Source organism: Taudactylus pleione, unplaced genomic scaffold (assembly GCF_031769625.1).
Source record: "Taudactylus pleione unplaced genomic scaffold, aTauple2 ptg000005l, whole genome shotgun sequence".
In the NCBI taxonomy this organism is placed as follows: Eukaryota; Metazoa; Chordata; class Amphibia; order Anura; family Myobatrachidae; genus Taudactylus; species Taudactylus pleione.
This window is the reverse complement of record NW_028284408.1, coordinates 12,812,428-12,839,446: the sequence shown is the minus strand read 5'-3', so window position 1 is coordinate 12,839,446 and position 27,019 is coordinate 12,812,428. Positions and strand designations below refer to the sequence as shown.

General features: G+C 40.5%; 1 protein-coding gene across 1 annotated transcript in view; it reads left to right on the top strand.

Moving 5' to 3' along the window:
- VWA8 (von Willebrand factor A domain containing 8) overlaps nucleotides 1-27,019 on the top strand; it is a 428,582-nt gene that overhangs the window by 142,916 nt on the left and 258,647 nt on the right. Inside the window, exons 18-21 of the mRNA XM_088482592.1 lie at nucleotides 4,294-4,409; nucleotides 8,688-8,794; nucleotides 9,190-9,296; nucleotides 14,174-14,245. Of these exons, the coding sequence (XP_088338718.1) occupies nucleotides 4,294-4,409; nucleotides 8,688-8,794; nucleotides 9,190-9,296; nucleotides 14,174-14,245 (402 nt within the window). The remainder of the gene's footprint in view (nucleotides 1-4,293; nucleotides 4,410-8,687; nucleotides 8,795-9,189; nucleotides 9,297-14,173; nucleotides 14,246-27,019) is intronic.

Below are 27,019 nucleotides of genomic sequence, written 5' to 3'. Positions count from 1 at the left end.
ATTGGGAGAGGCCAAATGAGGAAGTGAGGGTGAGTAGTTTGGAGGCAGTGGATTCTGTGAGGATATCAATTGGAATATTTAAGTCACCTAGGATAATAGAGGGAAGGTCTGAGGAGAGAAAGTGAGTCAGCCAGGTAGCAAAGTTGTCAATGAACTTGGAGGAAGGGCTGGGGGGACGGTAGATGACAGCTGCTCTGAGGTGTACTGGTTGGAAGAGGCGTATAGCATGAACTTCAAATGTGGAGAATGTAAGGTATTGTTCTGAGGGTATAAGTTGGTATGAGTAACCAGGGGATGGAAGGACCCCAACACCACCCCCATGGCAACCCCCAGGCCTGGGGTTGTGGGAGAAGGTGAGGCCACCATAGGAGAGAGCTGCTGGAGAAGTATATAATGAAGGTAATTTTGTGGTTTGTCTAAGTGAAGTGAATTCCTCTTTTTCTTAACATTTATCTCTGTGAATGGAGTGTGCCCTTTTGATACTAGAACAGAGTATTGGAAAGAATGGAAAATAAAGTGTACAGACATATGTAATTCATTAAATACACAGTGCTCCAAAAAAATGGATTTTAAAAATAGCTTGTGCTGTGGAATAAGTGTTGGAGCAGATTAAAGAGGTGTCTGTCTGAGTTTATTTTAGATTGTCTCAAAGCACAACACTGAAAAATAAGTTTGTGCTGAATATAGTGTCCCAAATTTCCAGTCATGTGCTTCCAGGTTCTTCCAGCGTTGTAACATTGACGTCTATTTTATTTTTAGCCCAACACCTGTTTCTGGCTGGATTTTTGGATTCAATGTTTTTTTGTTTGTTTTTTATAAAATATCGAATATCTTGTTAAAAGTAAAATAATAAAACATATTTTTTATAACACAGACTATTAATAGCATTATATGTTTTTATTCTTGGAGATTTTGTTGGTCAGAGTATTGCAAGTTATATTTTGCTAATTTCTATAGCTAATTTACTGTCCTGCTGTTAATACATTCATGGTTTTCCCTACATTTATAATTTACAATTCTATTATCTTATTTGTATTTATCCTGACATTATGTACATCCTCCATTTAGAGATATTTTTCATAGGTTTTTTGAAAATAGCTTTACATATTTCATTATTAATATATACCAAATGTTAATGCATTCATCTAATGCTTGCTTACTCTATATTGCTTTCTTTTCCAGTAACATATAAAACAAATTGAAAAGGGTACAGATTCTGAAACTTGTATTTGCCTTAGTAAATAGTGCCACTTTTTTAATTTACTGCTGACTTGCATTCCGCCCCCCTTTTTTTTTATTGCTGAAAACTCAGCAGTTTCATAATCTCGCACCCTATTACATTTGGCCCAGTCCATCAATATAAATGGAAATTCAAATGAGATTACTTGTGTGGTGATTTAATTTTAATATACACTACACTATTATTTAAATCCCCATTACAATTAAAAGCCATCTGTAGTAGCAAACACTGTATTTAAAGTAAGGGTGAGCGGGTTCGGATTTCTGAAATCCGAAAGCTCCCCCCCGAGTCCAAGGCCGGTCTGAGTCAGGCTTGACTTTTCCCGCCTGACTCAGATCTGAGGCAAAACATAATCATCCCGCCTTCCATGTCTCGTGGGTTTTGGATTCTATATAAGGTATCCGCTTCGGCGCCATTTTCTCACTCGGCTGTGGACAGTGAAGAGGGAGGGTGGGAGTTAGGGCTGGCTGGGCTGTGTAGTGTAGTGCAGTGTAGTGCTGTGCTGCGCTGTGCTGCTGTTGTCCATAGGGGCTGTGTCCACTCATCCAAAGTCCATAGGGGCTGGCTGTGTTGTGCTGTGCTGCTGTTGTCCATAGGGGCTGTGTCCACTCCTCCAAAGGCCATAGGGGCTGGCTGTGTTGTGCTGTGCTGCTGTTGTCCATAGGGGCTGTGTCCACTCCTCCAAAGTCCATAGGGGCTGGCTGGGCTGTGTTGTGCAGTCAGTGGGCTGTGTCCACTCCAAACTCCTGTGCAGTGTCCCAGTCCTAAAGGGTTGCTGTAGTGTTGTCCAGGGGGTGCTCTATCCATCAGGGGTGCTCCCCCCAAGTGCATCAACAAAGTAGCCGCACGTGCATCAACAAAGTAGCGCCAAGTGTGCGCCTGTGTCATAAGTAAAGGGCCGGCTGGCTTGACCGTTAAAGGGTGCTGTAACCCCCAAAGTGCACTCCAAACAAAATAAAAAAATATTTTCTTTGTTTGTGAATTGTGTGCACTGTGGCCGCACGGTTATCAACAAAGTAGCGCCAAGCGTGCGCCTGTGTCATACGTAAAGGGCCGGCTGGCTTGACTGTTAAAGGATGGTGTAACCCCCAAAGTGCACTCCAAACAAAATAAAAAATTATTTTTTGTGTTTGTGAATTGTGTGCGCAGTAGCCGCACGTGCAGCAACAAAGTAGCGCCAAGCGTGCGCCTGTGTCATAAGTAAAGGGCTGGTTGGATCATCCGTTAAAGAGTGCTGTAACCCCCAAAGTGCACTCCAAAAAATATTATTTTTTTTCTGTGTTTGTGAATTGTGTGCACTGTACGGTTTTTGAGGTTAATAATAGCATAGGAGCAGAAAAACCCCAAAATTCTGTGATACTAGCTGTCTTTATGCTTTTTTTAAAAAAAAATACAGATCCAAAACACAAAACCCAGAACCCAAAACACGGAAGGGTGGTTTTGGCAAAACCAATCCAGATCCACAACACAAAGAAAGATCCAGATCCAAAACCAAAACACAAAACAAGAAAAGGGGCCGGTGCACACCCCTAATTTAAAGAATCCACTCAACACGAGTTTTAGAATCCTCTTGTTGTACTCGGCTGCCTCCAGTTCATTGAACCAGTTGTTGACTGCAAGCTTGCACTCATCATCACTTCCAAAATGTTTTCTGTCCAGAAACTCTTTGAACTTAGTGAAAGGTGAAAATTGCTTGGAGCAATGTCCGGACTATAGGGTGGGTGATCGAAAACTTTCCACCCAAAACTGTAACAAGTGATGGATGTCCCGGTTGTTCTTCGCCATGCATATTTGTTCGTTGGTGATATATTTTGTCAGGTCTCAATTTTTGCACATGCAAGAATCAAAAAACGCTCCACACTTCACAGTTGGAAGGATTTTGGATCGTAGGGTTAATTTTAACAACGCACAACATCGCCACAAACAACCACAATGGCACACGACTCATAGAGCTTTTAGAAAACAGGTTAAGGTGGTACACACCTAGCAGATATATTTGCAGATCGATTGATCTGAAGATATATATGTAGATGATGGTTGTTCATATACTGTACACTTAGCGACCATCATCTTTCAGGCAGCTATGGGTCTCATACACACTTGCCGATGGACATATATGTGTGCAGATATATCTGTCCATTGGCTGTGCAACACAGTGACTGCATATCTGTAAGTGTGTACACAGCTTTAGAGAGATCGCTCAACCATGAATTGGGGAGGATGAATGACCTGCACATCAGGAATGTGCAGACAGTTTTTGCTCTGTGGATTATCCTCAAAATTAATAGTAAAATCTACTTTTGAAACTATTGTGATAGAAGGTGAATTATTGGTCAAGTAATAGAATCTATACTTTATACAATGACTTTATGCAGTACTCTAAGCAGTTACAGATGTGTCCTCATTTACCTATTGTGTTTTTACAATATAGCGCAATACTCTTGGTGCAACTTAGACGCTCCGCCACGGGTAGCGATGTGCACTTCTTCCTAAATTTATTTGCATCATAGCCACATATAAAGTCGCTCACAGTGTATAAGGGCCACTAGATTAGTACTTTTGTAGCAAAGGAATTGGTGTAAAATGTGAATAAAGTCACAGATTAAGCACAACATTACCTGGCGGGAGGCATGGCACGGCCGCTCATATCATAACTTTTATCTTTTTACCCACATTTGCGACCAAAAGTACAAGTGATGCTCGCCCCAGTAGTTATTGTACCCTTGCAATGTACTTTTTTTGCATTAATGCGACTAAAACACATTTTAGTTGCAAAGTCCCTGTTGTGCCAAATGGGTTTATTTGGCATGATTTCAGCAACGTTGTATGTGTACACATCTATATTTGGTGGGCGCCACTTATGTTGTAACTGCTCACGGACTGAAAATTATGTGAAGTTAATAGTGCTGTACAGTGGAGTCTGTCAATGGTGTCTAAGATGACAGGACCAAAAAAAACATAAAATTGCAGTAATTTGAACAACACTGCTTGCTTATATTAGAAGTTGATAAAAAAAATATAAATGTATCAATGTTGTACGTATTCTGTGGCAGGTACAATCCTTAGCATCATCTTTGTCTACAAGACAGTTACTTCGTATCTGCCGGCGAATGTCTCAGTATCCGGATGAGAGTCTATATCATGCCATTAACAAGGCCTGTCTCTCAAGGTGTGTATGGTTCTACACTAAATTTTTTATTATTGGTGCATGTTTTGCCCTTATAAAATTCTGAATCACTTTATGTATTACTATATATGTTTAATTACTAAAAAAAACATGGGCAAAAAATTAAGTTAGAGGGATTTTCGTGATACAAACCATATCTATGGATTAACTTTCCATATATATGCTCTTGGCATCTAATAAATTCTATTTTCCCATTTAACGACTAAGGGCCTGATTCAGACCCACTCGCGAGCGGCTGTCCGCTCGCAAGTGGGTCGATGTTATGGACTGAGCATGCGCACGACGGAGGGAGCTCCGTCGTGCGCATGCGCCAGACGCGACGAGCGAAGGAAAGTCCTTCGCTCGTTGTGTCCGATCAAAGGGGGCGTGCTGTCAATGTTGATTGACAGCACGCCCCCTTTGGTGGGCGTGCCGGGGGCGTGCCTCCCTGACGGGGGCGTTCCCACGGGAACGCCTCCCGTCAGAAGCCGGCCCACTGACATCACTAGTGATGTCAGTGGGAGTGATTTTGGCTCTGATAGAGCCAAAATCACTCCGGAGCTTGCGGTTGAGAAACTCAACCGCAGGCTCCGGCTCGCAAATTCGATGGTCGCGATGGTCTCGACCATCGCGACCATCACAATGCACGCTCGTATAGCCTGTGGGTGGTGACCCACAGCTATACGAGCGTCCAGGAGGACGCTCCATGAAAATGGAGCCTGGCCCTCATTCAGAGCGTGCGCTCTGCTCAGAGCGTACGGCTCTGAATGAGGGCCTAAGACGCGGTTTAGCCTTATTTTTTATATTAAGTCATAAGAGAGGGAACCATAGCCATGCAATATCCATAGTCAAATATTAGCAGCATAATGGGTCATATTGAAGAGTTCAGTGACTTTCAACCTGGCACTGTCATTGGATGCCACCTTTCCAACAAGTCAGTTCATCAAATTACTGCCCTACTAGAGGTGTCCTGGTAATATGTAAGCTCACCGAGTGGAACCGTCAAGTGCTCAAGGGTGTAGCGTGTAAAATTAATTTGCCCTCAGTAGGCCAAGCATCATGACACAAGCCTCAGATCACTGCCAAACATCAGCTGGAGTGGTGTAATGCGTACTGCTATTGGACTCGAGAGCAGCGGAACGTGTTGTCTGAAGTGACGAATCATGCATCACTATCTGATAGACTGATGGAGGAATCTGACTTTCATGGTTGCTATGAGAGCACTTCCTGCGAAATGCATACTGCCATCTGTAAAGTTTTGTGGCCAATCCAAACTAAATAAAAAAATGTGTTTACATGCTATAAACATTTAATTGATCATTGTTATGCTTTTATTTGGGTACAGTCTTAACACCACACCTGTTTTAAAGGTAAGTACATGCCAAGCAATATAATCTGACACTTAGGAAATCACCTGACATAAGTTGGATAGCTGTATAGGAGCAACAATAAGGGTTTCGTCACAAAACACATTTTAATTAAAACGAACTATAAAGTGGTGTGCTCTACCACAAATATGTAAAAAAGGGAAAACAGGTACAAGAAAGAGGGTGTGACCACATTGTACAAACAAAAAGACATAGGATACTGTGCACTCACCTGAGACATTATAAATGCTATTAAAGTGATATATTGTCGACATGCCAAATGTCGACACTGACATAATGGAAATTTTGACAGTTGGGATGTCGAAAATGGGATTTCCTATAGACTTTTACTCTAACCCTAACCGCAGCCTAACCTTATGCCAACTCTAACCCTCTATCCTATAGCTAATTATTGCCTTACCCTAACATCGGCTTTTGATATTGTGGCTGTATAAGATACTTTCCCCTCTATAAAATTAATACACACTCCCAGATATCTTTAGTACATTATTACGCACATTAGTGCACACTCCCCCGATAACATTACTGTACTCCCTCTGATAATATTAGTACACTCCTCCTGATAACATTAGTACACTTCCCCTGATAACATTAGTAAACTCTCCGTAATAACATTAGTAAACTCTCCGTAATATCTTTTGTACACTCCCCCCTGATAACATTAGTACACTCCTCCAGATAAAGCTAGTACACTCCCCCTGATAACATTGGTACACTCCTCCTGATAACATTAGTGTACTTCACCTGATAACATTAGTACACCCCTCTGATAATATTAGTACAGTCCCCCTGATAATATTAATACACTTTCCCTGATGACATTAGTACACTCCCCCTGAATACATTAGTGCACTCCTCTTGATAACATTAGTACACTCCCCCTGAATACATTAGTGCACTCCTTTTGATAACATTAGTACACTCCCCCTGATAACATTAGTACACTCCTCCTGATAACATTAGTACACTCCCCCAGACAACAGTTGTACACCCCCTGATAACATTTGTACACTCCCCCTAATAATATTAATACACTTTCCCTGATGACATTAGTACACTCCCCCTGAATACATTAGTGCACTCCTCTTGATAACATCAGTACACTCCTCCTGAATACATTAGTGCAGTCCTCTTGATACCATTAGTTCACTCCCCCTGATAACATTACTACACTCCCCCAGACAACAGTTGTACACGTCCCTGATAACATTTGTACACTCCCCCTAATAATATTAATGCACTTTCCCTGATGACATTAGTACACTCCCCCTGAATACATTAGTGCACTCCTCTTGATAACATTAGTACACTCCTCCTGAATACATTAGTGCAGTCCTCTTGATACCATTAGTACACTCCACCTGATAACATTACTACACTTCCCCAGACAGCAGTTGTACACCCCCCTGATAACATTTGTACACTCCCCCTAATAATATTAATACACTTTCCCTGATGACATTATTACACTCCCCCTGAATACATTAGTACACTCCCCTTGATAACATTAGCACACTCCCCCTGATAACATTAGTACACTCCCCCTGATAACATTAGTACACTCTCCCTGATAACATTAGTACACTCTCCCTGATAACATTAGTGTACTCCCCCTGCTAACATTACTGTACTCCACCTGATAGCATTTGTACACCCCCTGATAATATTAGTACACTCCTCCTGATAATATTAACATACTTTCCCTGATGCCATTAGTGCAGTCCTCCTGGTAACATTAGTACACTCCCCCTGTTAACATTAGTACACTCCCCCTGGTAACATTAGTACACACCCCCTGTTAACATTAGTACACTCCCCCAGATAACTTTAGTACACCCTTGCCCTGAGAACATTTGTACACCCCCCTGGTAACATTAGTACACTCCCCCTGGTAACATTATTACACTCCCCCTGTTAATATTAATACACTGTCCCTGATGACATTAGTGTACTCCCCCTGATAACATTAGTGTACTCCCCCTGATAACATTAGTGTACTCCTCCTGCTAACATTAGTGTACTCCATCTGATAACATTTGTACACCCCCTGATAATATTAGTACACTCCCGTTGATAATATTAATAAACTTTGCCTGATAACATTAGTGTACTCCCCCTGCTAACATTAGTGTGCTCCATTTAATAATATCTGTACGCCCCCCTGATAATATTAGTACACTCCCCTTGATAATATTAATACACTTCCCCTGATAACATTAGTACACTCCCCCGATAACATTAGTGTACTCCCCCTGCTAACATTAGTGTACTCCCCCTGCTAACATTAGTGTACTTCACCTGATAATATTAGTAGACTCCACTTATAACTTTAATACATCCCCACCCTAGATAACATTGATGCAACCCCCTTATAGCTGATAACATTACTTTCCACTCACCTAGATAACATTAATGCGCCCCAGTCCAGTTAACATTAATACAGACTTCCCGCTACATCCCTTCTAAACATGTGATCTATTGACACTTGTTTTTCGGTTAATAAATCACACTGCAAATGTAATTAGAAATTGCTATTTGTGTGCATTAAATGCATGTGTTTACAGAAACACTGGGAAGTATGGTGACACTTCATATACAGATGTGTCCTGCTACATCTTTGCTGCATATGCGGCAAATCGCACCACGCATGGCGCGAGGCGTGCGCCCACTAGCTGATACGTGCACTACGTTCGCACCCGCGACTCCATAGGATTGCATGGTCCAATCGCAGTGCGCGCATACGCTATTGCGGGTGGCCCAATGTGTGTGCGCACGGTTGTAGCGCGATCAACAAGGATAGAAGAGGACACATCTGTATCACTTAATAGTTATGTTGATGTTTATGTGGTTTATCATTACTTTTGAATCTAATTTCGCCTTAATATTTTTGTAGATTTTTACCAACTTTGGCTAGATCGGCCTTACAGAAAAACTTGCTGGATTCTGGCATTGAGGAAACCAGTGCAGAGCTGGAAAGGGTTCAAAATAGAGATTACAGCTGTAAGATATGCTATTTTATTTAACTATTTTATGTTATATTTCTTACTTTATTAAATTTTAACTAAAGATGAGTGCAATGTTATTTTCATGTGTTACATCAGGGACTACCTGTCCTACAATACCTTGCTGCATCTACTGTATCTAATATATTTAAATGTGTTGTTTGATAGTGGAGTATTTTAAACATCTACGTAACTGTATTTGTTTGTATTATTTTTCCTTTTTTATTTTTGTAGAACTTTTACTTTACAACAAACATCAAAGCATGTAAGGAAATGAGGACTATAATTTTGTTTTGCTGATTTTTGCACAGCACACTATAATGCCGTTGAGTTAATACAATGCATTTCAGCCATCAGAACAGTCATTTATTCTGTAGCTCCTTGTTTTCACAGGTGAAGTGAAATCTGGCATCCTGAGGATTGGCAGTGTTACTGTGCCAGTATTTCATCCTGATGAGAAGATGAAAGTGCCAGACGTCCTATTCTATGACAACACACAGGTGCGTAATGTCCCGGATGTAACTGAAGTTCAGTTGTTGTCTTCCACTAGAAGTGCTTCCTTAGACATGCACTGTCTATGCACGACAGACAGTGAAACCCCCAATGAAGCCAGTCAGATTACCCTCTGGAACAACAGCTGTTCACGGTGGATCATAGCTGTGACCTCCCGAGGGTAACTTGCAATATGTTACAGGTTTTTGTTTCTAAAGGAGACTTTGTACAGCACATTTGAAACAAAATGCTTTGTTCTATTTATTATAGCCCAACTCTTTGAAGGAAACCAAGAGAAATTCTAGGAAGCAGTGAAGGTCGCTGTGTAAAAGTCAGTATAGTCAGTTGTACAGTACTATATAGACACATGTACTGTAACATTTGATGGATATCTCCTAGTAGCTGGCATAATGATAATGTACACACAGTATGTCACCTCACAAACATTCAGTACATTTCTCTGTTTGTTATTATGTAGCCTTTAATTTCTCTAATAACGCAACGTAATTTGTCATTACTGAATCACAGAAGCAGCCAATATTGGCAACAGATATTTCTTACCAGTATAGTCGATAGTTTATTTAATGGTGAGTGATGCTAAGCCACTCATACAGAAGATAGGAGACTGCACTGACAATTACTATTTTTCTAAGGACTTAGGCTGACCTACTTCCACATGACCTGTTTCTTTTTTCTCCACTGAAAGCTTCACTTGGCTGGAGAAAACATGGAGGGAGGGGGGGTGCATACAAAAACACTGCATTCTGTGCAAAAGTCATAGAGAGACTCATTTTGGAATATGCATGCATGTATCTAAGCTTAGTAATTTGTTTATCTGAGCGTGAGACTGTCCTCAAGGTAATAAAACAATCACCAATGAAAGGGAAGTGGGTCAGTTAACATTTTTTCAGCATCTTGCTACTTATAATTTGTCACATTTTTATAATATAGAAGAAAAAAGGAATGCAGTAAAGACCGCTTCATCTAAAATGAGTATTTATATACTTTTCAAGGCCAATGTGAATGAGCTAGCTTATTTGAGTTATAATTCATTAACTTCAATTAACAGAAAATAAATATGAATGTAAATTGATAGTTTTCATATTCAAAGCAACCCGTGACTCACCACATATTATTACAGTATGAATGGTCATTTATGCTCTAGCACATTACCAATTATTTTTAACTTTACTGTTACATTACTATGTGATTTGTTTATTGTTCACTGTTTTACATGACTGTGTGGTTGTTTTGCTCTTTGACAGAGTGACCGAGTCACAGAGTGCTTCCTACTTCTTGTTCTGTCAGTTATTCCACATAGTTCAGCCAATTAGCCAATCATATTATACATTTTGTTCAATCAAATGCGTTTTAATTGGATTTAATTGTAATATCAGAGAAAGAGGTCATGCACATTTCAGTGTCAGGGCAGTTTTATTGAAAACCACCAAATGATAGCATTAGTTTAAAACTCATCAGACACTTTCTAATTAGGCTGCTGTTTGGGTACTTGACAGCTCAACATTTATAATGTAATAGCGGGAAGTTGTGGGACTCCCACCATGTTACACTTACCCGATATCATGTTTCCATAACTACAAATTAGATTTTTGATTTTGCATATCATTCAAGTTTTCTTCTTGTTGGCTAAAGCACAAAGAATAAAGTAGTGTATTTTACAATGCAGCACCTTGTTTGCCTCAAACTAATAAGTCTTGTGTGCACTGTGGGTAGTAATGACAGTCATCACTTATTCGTCAAGTCCTGTGGACAGTCCGAAGATGTATCATAATAAGTAGATAATGAGTGGTCACCATAAACAGGTGGAGAAGCTAATAAGGAGTGATGATTATTTCATTAACCTTATATGCCACCCGAAAAGAAAGAACATGTACTGTAGGTGACTTTTTTGTGTTGCATTTTATAACAGTGTGCTAACTGATGTAGATTATGCTACCTGTCCCTTCCCACTGGCACCTTCCCTTCCCCTCCATTATCAATTATCCACTTGACTCTCCTATCCTCTGGAAACCATCTTTTTACCTTTCCTCTCTTTCCAGCTTCCTTCACATTTCTGAACTCCCTTTTGCTTCAAAATTATTTGAGTGTCTTTAATGCAACAGCCTCACGCTCTTTCTCTCCACTCATTCTCTTCTTGCCCCTTCTGCAATCGGATTTCCACACTCTACTGAAACTTGCCACGATTCCCAAGGGTTTCCAAAATGTGTGTGCAAGAAGTACTCAAAATGTGGTTAATACAGATTTGTTAAGCACACAGGGGGTAATACAGGAATCAGGAAGGTCAAGTTTAAAACGAGCAATACTGACACAACACTTCATGTAACGGATCCTGGAATAAGCAGGTAAACAGTCACTGGTGATAAACGGCACAGGCTGTTCTTGAACACAGGGTACGTTATGCAGGCTGGACTGGATGGAACCGGAATGGATACATACAGCAAAACTAAATGCAAAAGTCCATTGTAGAAATGCACTACATACAGTAAATAGATACTGAATCTTGCAGATTGTCAATGTGAGGCAGATGTAGTAAATGGAGAAAAATAACAAAGTCCCGAATAACTGATGTGATGTGTAGTGATTGACCAAGTTCTGGAAAGCTGGTGAAATGAAAATACTGGACATGAAATATAAATATCCCAGATAGCTTACACAGGGAGACACAATGAAAACTTTGTTGCAGGGAGCCAGGATCCAATAGCAGCAGACAGATCGAGAATATCCTGGAAAGCTAGTAACCTGGAGCACAGTGACGGTGGCTGACCGGATGATCTGGTACTGATTACAAAACAGAGCAAATATAAATAGCCAGTCCCCAGGTGCAACCTACAGGTGCCTGATTGGGTAATCAGGCTGCAAGATCACAGACTAGCCAGAGTGGAATGTGCTAAGACCTCAGACAGAGTGCGATACCAGGGGCAAGGAGGAGAAACTGCATGGATTGTGACAAAACTGCTGTTACTAATGTGACCAATGATCTACTCATGGTTGATGGGCCACTTCTGCCTATTAATTATACTTGGCCTCTTTGCATCTTTAAGTACCATCAGCCACTCTCTTCTCCTTAACATCTTACACTCCCTTGTTCTTCACTATATTGTTCTCTCCTGGGGCCTGATTCTGACCCGCTCGCGAGCGTTGAACGATCGCAAGCGGGTCGATGGTGCCCAAGTGCACATGCGCACGACGGAGGCGCCTCCGTCGTGCGTATGCGAGAGACCCGAATATCGACGGCCAAGCCGTCGTTAAGGGTCTCGCACCAAAGGGGGCGTGCTGTCGATGGTGATTGAAAGCACACCCCCTTTGGCGGGCGTGCCGGGGGCGTGGCTGCCCAGACGGAGGCATACCCATGGGAACGCCTACCGTTTGGGTCCGTCCCCACTGACATCACTAGTGATGTCAGTGGGAGTGCTTTTGGCTCTGATAGAGCTAAAAGCACTCCAGGGCTTGCGGCAGCGAGACCCTACCGCAGGGTCTCGTCGCAAGCCCGATGGTCGTGATGGTATTGACCATCGCGACCATCATTTTGGCCGCTCGCTATAGCTGTGGGTGGTCACTCACAGCTATGCGAGCAGCCAGGAGGCCACTCCAAAAAGGAGCAGGGACGGCCCTGATTCAGAGCGAGTGCTCTGTCAGAGCGTCCGGCTCTGAATCAGGGCCCTGGTTCATCAGTACATTTCTGAGCACTCCTTCAGTGTCTCTACTCTGCTGTCTCTTGAGGTTCCTCAGTACCCTCTTCTTGGCATTTGCTTTTCTCTCTTTATTCTTTTCTTTGCAAACATATATACCCTTTTGGCCTCTACTATCACCTCTATACTGATGATACACCTCACTTCTGCTGATTTCTCTTATTTCAAGTGTAAAATTTCCCCTCATTCATTGCTTCTTTGATGTGCCATTAATACTTCAATCTTAATATCCCCAAAATTTAGCTCATGATCTTCTCCAGTTCCCACTTCCCCTCCCTCGTGGTTGAGAATATCACTATCTTCCCTGTTCCTTAAGCCCCACTGTCTTGGTGCTGTCTTTGACATTGTCCCAGCTTCACTCCACATATCCGGCTCCTTGAACTGTTTTGACACCTCCTCTTTGCCACAAATGCCCCTATCTCACACAGGATATTATGACAATCCTCATACTGTCTCTCATAAGCTTCTACCTTGCCTACTGCAAACTTTTACAATTTGGACATTGCCCCTCACCCATCTTTCTGCTTTACAATATAATTGGTGATTTGAGACTGATTTTCCTCTCTCACCACTCAACATCCACTGCTCCTTTCCCCATTTTTTCCATAGTCAATTCAAGCCTCTCAGTCTCACCTTTGCTAATTCTTCTACTTCATGACGTACATCTCTTACCTTCCATGAGATACACAGCCTCTTGCCCTTTTGGGTCTACAGTACCTCTGAGCTACAGTTTGCCTTTCATTTTCCCTGGTAACCACCTTTCACTCCTACCACTTATGGGGGATCACTTCCCTGTCTTCTCTCTCAACCTACAATATTTAAAGTCTTGCCGCTTTCCTATAGTGTATCCTTTGCAATCTGATACTACTCTCTCTGTTCTGGTAGCACCGTTCACATGCCTGCTTCGTGCTTCCTAGGTAACATTGTCTCTGAAGTGCCCTCTACCTCTAGACTGTAAACGCTTTACTTTTTGTCTCGTGTTTTCACCTTCTTTGTCAATCCCTGTATAAGTTCTCTTTTAGGTGTGATTGTATTTTGCATTATATTTAATTGAGTTTGGTGGTGCTTTTCAAAAAAAAGATTATCATGATGGCATATGGTGATATAATAGCACAAATGTCAAGAACAGATCTTTGCTTGGAGTTCTAATTAAGAAACACATTTTGTGTTTACAGCACATCAGAGTGATGGAGGACATGCTGAAAGATTTTTTGCTTGGTGAACATCTTTTGCTGGTTGGAAATCAGGTAAGTTTGGTTATCGTGTATGTTGTAAGGGAGTCTTGGTGTTCCTCATTTCAGACCAGATCACCAGTCTTAAGGCTATGCCTCACACATTGATATTTTGATTAGCTGTAATATCCAGTACTACAGGTTACAATAGCCAATGGATGCTGTGCTGACCCAGTTTCCCACATGCCTGATTCTGAGTTTGGAATAAAACAAAAAAGAGCAAGTAACTTTGCATCTTGGCAAAACCAAGTTGCTCGGACAGATATAAGACTAAAGCTGCATACACACACAATGATTTTTTGAACGATTATCCTTAAACGATATTGTTTAACGATAATTGTTTGAAAAAATCGTTCACTTTCTGAGTTAAACGATGAACGATAATCGTTCATGCGCGTTCACGTTTGTAGTTGGTAGTTTGTAGTTCAGTCAGACTTGTCAACTCAACGATTTTCATTAAGGGAATATGCAAAAATCGTTTGTAGTTCATAAAAATCGTTCATTACACTTTAAAAAATCTGACAGATAATCTGACAGAAAATCGTTCATAAAATCGTTGGTAACAAAATCGTTGTGTGTGTATGCAGCTTTACAGTTAGGAAAATCAAGATAAAATAAGTCCCACCTTATCTGCCCAAGGGCTCAGGTGCTTAGGCTCTTCCTAATTTAAGGACAAATTACTTAGTGGCTCATTTATCACATCTTGTTGAATGGTTGCCCTGACTCTAGTGCAGGTTGTTCCTTGAGCCTTCTGGGTCCTCTTTTGACTCCCTTACAGTTTCTTCTTACTAATAAAGCAGAGCATCCACTATACAATTTTCTGTCAGATTTCTGTCCAATCTGGCTGGTTGGAATGAAAACCTGGTAATGTATGGTAGCAAATGACAATCGACCATTTGCTCACAAACACTGGAAAATAGCCAAAATGGTTGTTCAGACAAATTGGTTAAAACACACTAATTTAACCAATTTGAACAATTTTTTTTGTCCTTTTTTCAGTGTTCAAAACCATATGATCGACTGTCATTTGGTCCCATACATTACCAGGTTTTCTTTCCAACCAGCCAGATTGGACAGATATCTGACAGAAAATTGTATAGTGGGTGCCCAGCTTAAGAGTCCTAGAGCACTCACCCATTTTCTTAAACAGGCATACGGATTTGAAATCTCTAGGTATACTATCAACACTGCACCCTAGAATGTGTGTGGCAGCTTGGTGAGCCTCTATGTTGGTGTTTGTGAAGTTAAATACCTAAATGGGTTATGAGAGAATTGAGGTAGAAGGAAAAAGCAATGAACATAAGTAGTGGTAAATGTGTATATTTAATCATAAGTAATTTGTAGCAATGGCAGTGACTTAATAAATTCCCAAGATTGATCCAGCCTTTGTCTTCTGCGTTGGTGTATCTATTCTGGCTATCATGGATCCGGGCAGGGTTTATGCTGGAGCCGGTATGGGAACGTTATCTTTCTGATAATGCTGGCTTTGCTTCCCCTCCAGTCTTGTGGATGTTTTAAATGCCTTTCTGAGGTGAACATGGTGGCTAGTGTTGCACAAGTCAGGCAGTCACTAGATGTAAAGAAGACAATAGTGGCAGAAGAGTGGTACTGTAGAGGGAAAATATTGTATTAGTATGTCAACTGTTGTTTGCTCAGAGTTGTTGGTGGCCCATAAAGAGTGGATGGATCATTTAGTGGACAAACTTAAAAAAAAAATTCTTCATTACTGCTCAATTCTTGTATGCGTAGGCCAAAAACAACAGTAGCTGTTTGGCTTACTTAGCCACAGGACCATCTACCAATACAGGTTGAGTCTCCCATATCCAAAATGCTTGGGACCAGGGCTATTTTGGATATCGGAATATTCTGTATTTTGGAATAATTGCATACCATAATGAAATATCTTGGAATGAGACACAAATCTAAACATAGAATGCATTTATGTATTATATATACCTTATACACACAGCCTGCAGATAATTTTATATAATATTTTTTATAATTTTGTGGCTCAAACAAAGTTTGTGTACATACATGAAATTAATTTGTTTCATATACACCTTATACACAAAGCCTGAAGGTAGTTGTATACAATATTTTTTAGAATTTTGTGCCTTAAACAAAGTTTGTTTACATTGAACTATCAAAAAGCAAAGGTTTCACTATCTCAGTCATGCTAAAAACAATTCTGAATTTCGGAATATTCCATATTTGGATATGGGAGACTCAACCTGTACTTTTGTACCTGAAATTATAGATACGCAGGGGTCTTAGGCATTTATTGACACATGAATTTGTAGAGGTGTTTTGCTCTATTTTAAAGCAATTTATGACATTCAAACCCGTTACACTCCTTCAGATATCTCTGCATACTTAGGTAGTATTGTTCTTTCTTCCTTGACTGCTGGATGCTATTGCAGCCTTTTTGTACTCCCCATTTACTGTGGAGAAAGTGAATGACACTATTGATTCCTTCCCCAAATGGTAAATCTCCTGCAGTGTGTGGAATCCATATAAGGCTTTATAAGATGCATGCTGCTTTCTTCATCATTAAATTATTTGGAGTTTTTAATATTTTCATTGAAACTAAGGCCCTCATTCAGAGCCGTACGCTCTGAGCAGAGCGCACGCTCTGAATGAGGGCCGCCCTCCATGAAAATGGAGCGTCCTCCTGGACGCTCGTATAGCTGTGGGTCACCACCCACAGCCTATACGAGCGTGCATTTTGATGGCCGCGATGGTCGTGACCATCGCGACCATCGAAACTGCGAGCCGGAGCCTGCGGTTGAGGTTTTCAACCGCAAGCTCCGGAGTGATTTTGGCTCTATCAGAGCCAAAATCACTCCCACTGACATCACTAGTGATGTCAGTGGGCCGGCTTCTGACGGGAGGCGTTCCCGTGGGAACGCCCCCGTCAGGGAGGCACGCCCCCGGAACGCCCACCAAAGGGGGCGTGCTGTCAATCAACATCGACAGCAGGCCTCCTTTGATAAGACACAACGAGCGAAGGACTCCCTCCGTCGTGCGCATGCTCAGTGCATAACATCGACCCACTTGCGAGCGGACAGCCGCTCGCGAGTGGGTCTGAATCAGGCCCTAAGTCTCTCCCTCCATCTATGTCAGAGGCTCTTATTGTAGTACTGGCCAAGCTAGGGAAGGATCCCGACTATCCCTACTCTTACCATCTAATTTTCTCAAATTCTTGCTAAAATACTAGACACTAGACTGAGTGGGGTGAAGTTGTTCATCCCGATAAAACTGGGTTTATGCCTGGGAAAGCCCACAGCATGAATTTGAGGTGATAATTTAGGCACCTGCCCGTGCAGCATCCCTCTGCCATAGATGCAGTTGTAGTGTCGCTTGACATGGTTTAAGCATTTGTTTCCTTACGAGTGGTCGTATCTTTCAGAGGTGATATATTGTTTTAAGGTGAGGCCCAGGTTCATGCGGTAGATTGTGTCTGTACTTGGACCAAGCAGCTGAAGTTAGCATCAGTCAGGTTTTTATGGGTTCCTTCTAACTAGCTAGAGGCACTAGACTGGCTTGCCCACTTTCACCTACCATGTTGCACAGTCAGGCTTTCATTATACATACCCTCATTGCAGTTTAGGTTGGCCTCTGACCAGTTCACCACTTTGCTGATGCAGGCTAGAAAGTTGTGAATTGCTTTTACAGGGTCAGACCACAGACACTGGTTGACCCTGCCTTGTCCCTTTGTCCTAACCCATTATATAGTGCAGTTGTACGGTTACACTGCAGGGACCTTTTACACTATGGTGTCATAGCCATGGGTCAGTTATATAAATTTGGTGTGCCTGGAAACTGTGACCACTTGAGAGTATCTTTTGGGATGTCCAATTTGATGTTTTTTTGTTATCTCCACCTCCAGCATGCTCTGCTAAGTTTGCTAGGGCGCCAATACTCATTTTTCAATCTTCCAACTAAGAACGTCACTGCAATCTATGTGTAAGGTCATTTTATTTGTTTATTCCTTCCTGTTATATGAATGTTCTATGGATGCCTTGTGTGGCCTTAGGGACAGGTGATCTTGGGGTGTTGGAGGACGATGATTGGAGTCTTGTCTTGGCATTGCCTTGCCCAACTACTACCCCAGTGAGATTTCAATAGATATAGATATATATACTCTACAGAGTTTATTATACCCCTATTACACTTACTAAACGTGGAAGGGTTACTGTCACTACTTGTCTTATGTGTATTGCATTTTTTACTTGGTATTGGAGACTCCGTTATTACCAGTGACGAGCGGTGAGGTAAATGGCTGTGGAGGCACTGGCTAATATCAGAGCCAGATTTACAGATACATATATGAACCCGAGGGTTCATGTGGGGATTATACAAAGATGCAGCAGTATATAGTGCTGGAAATTTGGTGTGTTTTGATTAGGAATGTGCCTCACCTGCCATACATTTTGTACTCCAGAGTTTTGACTATAAAAATTATATACTGAAGTATGACAAGAAAGGCTGTGCGTCACTTGACCACACATCACTGGTTATTACTGCCCTCAAACCCCAATTCTTTTCAGTGAATTGCCTTAGTCAACTCCACAGTGGCTCACAAGCGATTTGTTTATGAGAGTGGGAAATGCCTTTCTAAATTTGATCTAAATGCAGAGTTACCCATATGAACTGTAAAAGGAGCCCTCCACCGCCCTTGCTTCTCCAGAGTTCACCCAAGCCAATGTTAGTCATAGTCATTTGATGCATCTTGAGCATGAGGTACTGTTTTTCTGGTTCTTTTTTTTATTGGCACTGATGAATTGTGCTCTCCTGCTTGTTTAGTCATTTGTTTTTGTGTACAGCTTTTGTTTTCATATGCCTTATCAATGCACAGATGTGTCCTCCTACATCCATTTGCAATACGCCATGCAGCGCGGCATGCCTGGCGTGACTGAGCCGCCAGGTCCCTTGCAGCTCTGCTAATATTGGTCATCTCTTTTTACAGAAAATGCGACTAAGTCACATTGCGATGCGACTAGGACGACCACCAGGAGACTGTGCTGATTAATTTGATATATGACACTTGTATATCTATGTTCAACTTGGCTTGGAAAAAAACTGCGACCGCTGCATCATAGCACTTCACATGCTGATTCAGAGGGGTATATTTACTAAACTTAGAGTTTTTAGAAGAGGAGATGTTGCTCATAGCAACCAATCAGATTCTAGCTATTATCTTCTAGAAGGTGCTGGGTAAATGTTAAATAGAATCTGTTTGATTGCTATGGGCAACATCTCCTCTTCTAAAAATCAGCAGTTTAGTAAATATACCCCAGAGACTCAGTTGTACACAGATATACAAGTTTCACTTATCAAGTTGATCAGCACAGTCTCCAAGGTGCATCATAAACAAATCGCATGTGACTTAGATGCTTTTTCAGGAAAAAAAGACGCCGGGTGCTAGCAGAGTCTCACAGGACTTGGCGCACCGAGATGGGCCATTTGGCACGACTGCAATAAAGATGTGTGAGAACACTTCTATACTGTAAAAGTTACTGTAGTTCATTCCGTATAATATTCACTGTTTTACTTTGTTTTCTTGACCTTAAAAAAAGAAATTGCATTAAGTTAAGATTTGCCCAACTGGAGATGTCCCTAGTATTATTCAGTTCTTGTTCTCATAAACACCCCAATCCTCTGCCAGTGAGGGGAGCTGTGGTAACTTTCTTTGTTTAATAGTAGTGGGTGCTGTCTCCTTGGTTGTTTGTGATATTGATAAAGGATATTCGCAGAAGAATTAAATTATTTTATGCTTACCAACACCATTTTTCCTGGTCTTTGTGTGGTATAAATGTATATTTTGAAACACACCTACCCAAAAGATCAAAACAAATCTTCTGCATCAGAACCCAACATTGAAACAGAATGACCACAGAACAAAACAACACTACAGCCGTCTACTTGTCTAATTACAGTACTGTCCTAGTAGCCATTTATGTCCTCCCATTATTAGCTAAACAGAACTTTCTAGAAACAAGTGGTAAGTCTTATCTCGTATATCTTCATTGATTCAGAGCATAAAACTTGTATGTGTGTATTACATTATAGGCCTAGTGGTCTTTAATATTCTGTGAAAGAGTGCATTTCTGCTAGCGTACCAAGTTGAAAAGCTACTATTGTAAAGTAATTTTACTATTAAACAATGTTTGTATTATATTACAGTATACGTTGTATTGCACGATAAGTAATCTAAAAATCCATTACTGACTGGGGTTCTACAAAATAATAAAATTATTTTTATATCACCAACTTATACTTTAGTAGTATGCACAGTGGAAACAAAACATGCATACATTTTCTGGTTACGTTGAACCCACAACTAAGTTGGCTGGGCTGCAAAATCGCTATCCTGTACCACAGCCGTTTTACAGATTAGTCACATATTTTGAATGGTGCTGTTATTAAACTGAACAGGAGAAGCCAAGTATGGAGTATATAATTATTCTTGTATGTGCCAATTAAAAAGGCATCTGCTTATGTACCTTTTGTCTGTTGGCACTTTATACCAAAAAAGGAATATAGCGGCATTGCTACATTTGTTTTTATAGCTAAATAAAACACAAAGAGACGTACAAGTGACATACAACATAGCTTTTAAACTGCTGCTATAGGCATATTAATTAAAGTAAGTGCATCAACCAGATTAAGCACTGAAACAGGTTAATCCTAATTGAAGGCCATTTTTGTGCTTTGCCAGCAAAATGTACATTAAGTTATAGGGCAAACACGCACATCTACACCTCTCTATTCATTGATCTTAAACATACTGTAAATGATACATTGATGAATGGTTAGGATTAAAAGGGATGTTCAAGTGAAATATAGTAAATATACTGTATACAAAAAAATTAAATATTGGTCATAAATGACCCCAAACTCATTTTCATAATCCTCTATGTGCCACAGTAATAGTAAGAGAAACCAGATTTCAGCAAGATTCTCGCCATAGACAATAATATAAACTGTATGCTATAATATCGATTTTAAACACATTACATAATTTGCACAGGTTCTGAAAAATATGGAACTATTTCTGATTCTGAAGCAAAACAAATAAAAAGGAGTAAAGTTGCCTACACACGGGACGATGTGCTGTATGAACGATTTTGGTGAAAGATTTCCCTTGAACTTTCTGTAGTGCACGACAAATGATATTGGGTGTACAAACTGAAAGATAACTTTTAAAGATATCAGTGAAGTCATCCTGCCACATCTCTGAACAGGCAATTCTGGACGATATCATTAGATTTGCCTGCATGTACGGACGACAAAAGATATCGTTATTGCCCAGCGGAAGCATGCATCGTTGGTCATTCACTGCATACACACTGAACGATATATTGTTGAATGATATTATCATCGTCCATATTGTTCATAAAGATCGTCCCGTGTGTATGCACCTTAACTTTGCACCTGGACAAACTATGTTGCAATTCAAGGGATGCAAATTGTTATATCCTGATGTATTTTTCTTTATAGAAATCAATCATCAAGTATGTTGTTTATGTAGTTTATTTCTTATAAGTAATATTTGCATTATTACAGATAGATAAAGACATTATTTCCTCCTTCCTTACCTCTATCTCCACTTCCTGATCACATGTCATCCTGTGCTACACTACCTCATCTTACTATTACTTGACAATGCACATAAACTATATATAAATAAGATACTACATATCCCCCTTTCTTTCATATACATTTTTTTAGACACATAAAAATTTACTTTCAATTTATGCATTTTTTAAATTAAACCTATAACAATATATTAACTGTATCTGATCATGAACATTAACCCAATACAGATGAAACTGTAAAACCTTCTAGAACAACAAGTTATGAGCCATAAATTATGAGTCATATCTGCTCAATAAGCCTAGCAGGAGGTTTAATGACTCTGCCTCTTTTCATTTGAATATGTGATCCTTCACTCAAAGAAACAGACTCCATGATAGGATCATTTGCTGCTGAGGATGATAAATGTACTGTGATTACATCCTTTTGATTTGGTCCATCAGAAGATAAACATTGAAATATCTTCTTGAAATGGGACACATTTCTTGTCACTGTTTGATTGTCATTTCCTGCAACAATCATTGTTCCTTTCCTTTTCAATATAGTCTAAGAGCTTGGGTGAAAAGCAGTCATGTCCTTGCATACTACTTTTTGTTTCACCAGAACACAATCTCCTTCTTGTAAATCAGAAACAATAGCTCTCCTTTTCTGGTCTGCATATTGTTTAGCCTTATGTTTATTGGCAGAGTCCTTTTTTCTAAACTGATGATCTTTAGATGAAGGAGTCAGATGAATTTGTGGAAGAGTGGATCTGATCGCTTTCCTTTGGAACATTAATATCTGAGGAGGGACAGGTGTTGTGGAGTGAGGCACTGATCGATATTGTCTGATTAATTGATTTAAGGATTGTTGAATTGGAATTCAGTTTACTTTACAAATCTTTATTTGCTTTCCAAGATTACGCATGAAACGTTCAACAAGACCATTAGCTTGTGGCCACAGGGGAGTCATTTTTTGATGTTGAATTCCAAAATGTTTCTTGAAGTTGCTGAAATCACCACCTTGAAATGGCGGACCATTATCTGTCTTTATTGTTCCTGGAATTCCATAAGTAGTGAATATTTTATCCAAAGCTGGTAACACAGATGTGGCAAATGTTGAAGATATTATTTCAAGAACAGGATATCGTGAATATTCATCCACAGCCACTAGTATGTAGTTACCATTGTATAATGGGCCATAGAAGTCAACATCGACATTTTCACAGACATTGTCAGGTAGGTCAGTTATCCGTAATGGTTCACTGTTAGTTTGCATAGAAAGAAGGGTGCATGTCATGCAGTTTCGAATTTCCTATTCAACATGTTGCTCTGTGGAGGAAAACCATACATTTTCACATAAAAGCTGTTTGGTCTTTACAATCCCTAAATGACTGGCATGGGCAATGTCAGTTACCCGCTTTATCAAAACGGCTGGAATAACAATTTTGTCACCTCTGAGAATGATTGAATCATCATGTAAAGTGCTCTAAAGTCTTGTTCCTCATCAATTGAAAATAGAAACTGTCCCAGCCACCAATCATTGGAAATAATACAGTGTTTTACGGCTGACAAAACTTTTATCTGAGGAAGAGGCCTCTTTGATGCTGTCACTAGTAAGTGAATCAGGAATTGAATTGTTGATAACAAAGTTCACATACACTTCTGCTGAAGTTGACTGTGAGATGTTAGAAGGAAAAGGGTGTCTAGAGATGTAATCTGAAGGATTATCAGTGCCAGCTCTATGAATGATGGAGAAATGTATGCCTGTAAGCGTAAACCCCATCACTGTATCCTAGCTGGTTGTTTGGATTTTGGATTTCCAAAGAGCGTCATCAGTGCTTGATGATCAGTCTGGATGGTAAAGTCAATGCTGTATAAATAGAGATGAAAGCGTTCACAAACCAGACCGCTGCAAGAGCTTCCTTTTCTGGCTGGGAGTAGTGATTCTCCACCTCTGTCAAACTGCGACTCACACATGCTACAATGTATTGATCCCCATGGGTACTCACCTGAGTCAAGATAGCTCCTAGCCCCACAGGACTAGCATTCAAAATAATTTCTGTTTTCCAGGCGGTGTTGTAATATGAAGTTGTGACACTATCCTGCAGACATCGTTTTATGTCATCAAATGCTTGTGATTGAGAGGAAGTCCTTAAGAATTTAGCATTTTTTTTGTAATTTCCCTAAGTGCGGCTGTCAGTGGCATAATTTGGAATGAATTGAGAACAATAATTAGTCATCCCAAGAAATGATTTGACTTCACCAGCATTGGTAGGTTTCGACATATTTGTATTAGCTTGAACTTTTTGTGGATCAGGACTCCATCTTGAGAGAAAATGTGACCTAAAATTGTGAGCTTCGTTTGAAGAAAGATGCATTTATCTTTATTCAGTGTTAAATTCCTGTCTTGAAGACACTGAATCACTTGACGCAGAGCCACATCATGTTCCTAGCATGTTGCTCCAAAAACCAGAATGTCATCAATGTAATTGTTGGCATTTTGAACTGACTGTATAACTTGACGGATATCATTTTGAAACACCTCTGCTGCGGATATGAGTCCAAATGACAGCCGTTTGTATCTTCATAGCCTAACATGAGTTGTGATATTTGTCGTGACTCTTCATCAAGATTCAGTTGATGCTGACCTTTATTTAAATCCAATTTCGAAAAGAAACATGCACCTGTGAGTCGATGAATAATATCATCCATAGTAGGAGTAATATGGCGCTCTCTTTTAATGGCAACATTAGGAAGACGCATATCAACACATATTCTCACTGCATTTGGTTGACCTGGTTTGGGCACTACCAGAGTAGGTGATACCCATGGTGTTGGGCCAGATACCTTTTCTATTATATCTTCAAGAGTCTGTATTTCCTCTTCCACTTGTTTCCTTATATTGATAGGAATGCGGCGATGTTCTTGAGCAATTGGAATAACTGAGTGATCAATGTGAAGATGAACTTGATAGTCTTTAAGTTTCCAATGCCGTGAAAAAGATGCTCATACTCGTGCAGTAAAACATCAACATCACTTCCTAGTGATTTTGGTTCATGTAGGACAGGAGTGGAGTTGGAAGTGTCAGGTATGACAGGAGTGGAATTGTGAGTGTGGGTCTGTATAAGACTCAATTCTGATGCTGTATCAAATCCCAAGAGATTGCTGCCATAATGTCAAAAGAACCCTGTAAAGGAAGTGAATATTTTTACAGATGTTGGATTCAAAGCCACCTTGCCATGCAACTGCTTGAAACTGATAGCATCCATTAGATTTACAGAAGCATCGGAATCGATTCGAAATTCAGCAGAAGTGTTGTCTAGGGTGTTGTCAGGTTTTTTACTGACCTTGTTTGTGCCGATCTGATGAATCATGTAGATAAAACCACCTGGCATATTATCATTGTCAGATGATTCTGCAGTTGGAGATGATGATGTAGAATTTTGATCCACACAACGCACTGTCTTTCTCCTGGATTTAAACTGCTGAGAAGATTGTTTGGGTGTAGATTTGGGTTCCTTGGATTTGCAAACAGAGGAAAAGTGATTCCACTGTGTCAATATGTAATTTATTGTACACTTCCAGCTGGATCATGCCCCTCTCCATGTCCTTAGCATGTGTTTCTGAAAGGTCAAGACTTCTAGCATATTTCTGCAGCTCTGTCAGCGTCATTTCAGATTTAAGAGCACGTCTGCGCAACTTTCCACATGTGCCAATGCAATTAGCTGCTGCTTAATTTCACCTTCAATATCATGGAACTGACCTAATCCTGCAAGAATCCTTAATCTAGTAATATATGCATCAACAGTTTCAGTTTGCAGTTGCATAGCTTCCCTGAACATATATGTGGAATGTGATAGGCTGCATTTTGGAGCGAAATAGGCAGTCAAAGAGTCCCTGCATTTGGTATAGTCTTGGTTTCTGCATCTGTCATAGTATCATAAAGTTCATAAATCTTGGGGCCAGCGCTGATAACAAGCATGCTTTTCTTTTTGCTGTCAGTAGTTAACCCCGTAGCTTCAATAAAATGATCAAATCTTGCAAGCCATTGTCTCCATAATTCTGTAGCATTATGAGCATCAACATGCAGAAACTGAGGAATTAATGCTAGCATGTCAGCCATGGTGAATGTAAGTAAGGTGAGTGTGAGTAATGAAAAGTTTATCCTCGTCGCCAGTTGTTATATCCTGGTGTACCTTTCTTTATAGCAATGAATCATCATGTATGTTGTTTATGTAGTTTATTTCTTATAAGTAATACTTGCATTATTATAGATAGACATCATCTCCTCATTGCTGTTCTTCTCCTTCCTTCCCCCCTATCTCCACTAGGTGATCACATGTCCTCCTGTGCTGCAGGATCCTTAAAGAAACTATAGATTTGCACCCTCCAACCCACATTACGCACGTATTGCACGATTCACATTACGCCACATAGTAGTGTCCCTTATTCACGTTATGACACACAGTATTGCCCCTTATTCACGTTATGACACACAGTAGTGCCCCTTATACACATAATGCCACAGTAGTAGAACACCTTATTCACGTCACAGTAGTACTGATAGGTAACCAGACCCCCAGCTGCATCCAAATAATTGTAGAGTTCTCAGATGTCATTGGGGCATCATCCTAGGGCAGAATTTAAGCAAATCATGTGACACGTGCTTTCAGCCATGTGATCTAATTCTATTACTGCATTGCAGCCTTTCCTACCATTTACATGTTTGTTGCCCATGGTGTCTAGATTACCAAAAAAAAAATACTTAGAATAAAGCAATACAGAAGGACAATTAGGTAACATTGGTAATAAAAATGTGGGAGCAGGGTGTTTGGTGGTCAGTCTAATAGAGTTTTACTGGGGCTCATAGACCTCCACTTAGACCCCTAGGAAGCTTTTTCCATTATCAGTAATATAAGTTACAAATCGGTAATGGGGGGGATAGTCTCCATTTGGATCTTCTATAAGCACATGATCTCCACCTACTCTGCACCTGGTGGGATGGTCCCCCCCTATGCAGTGCCCCTTATACAGTGACCCCAGTAGTGGTCCCCCTATGCAGTGCCCCTATACAGTGACCCCAGTAGTAGTCCCCCTATGCAGTGCCCCTTATATAGTGCCCCCAGTTGTAGTCCCCCTATGCAGTGCCCATTATATAGTGCACCCCCAGTAGTAGTCCCCATATACAGTGCCCCCATTAGTGGTCCCC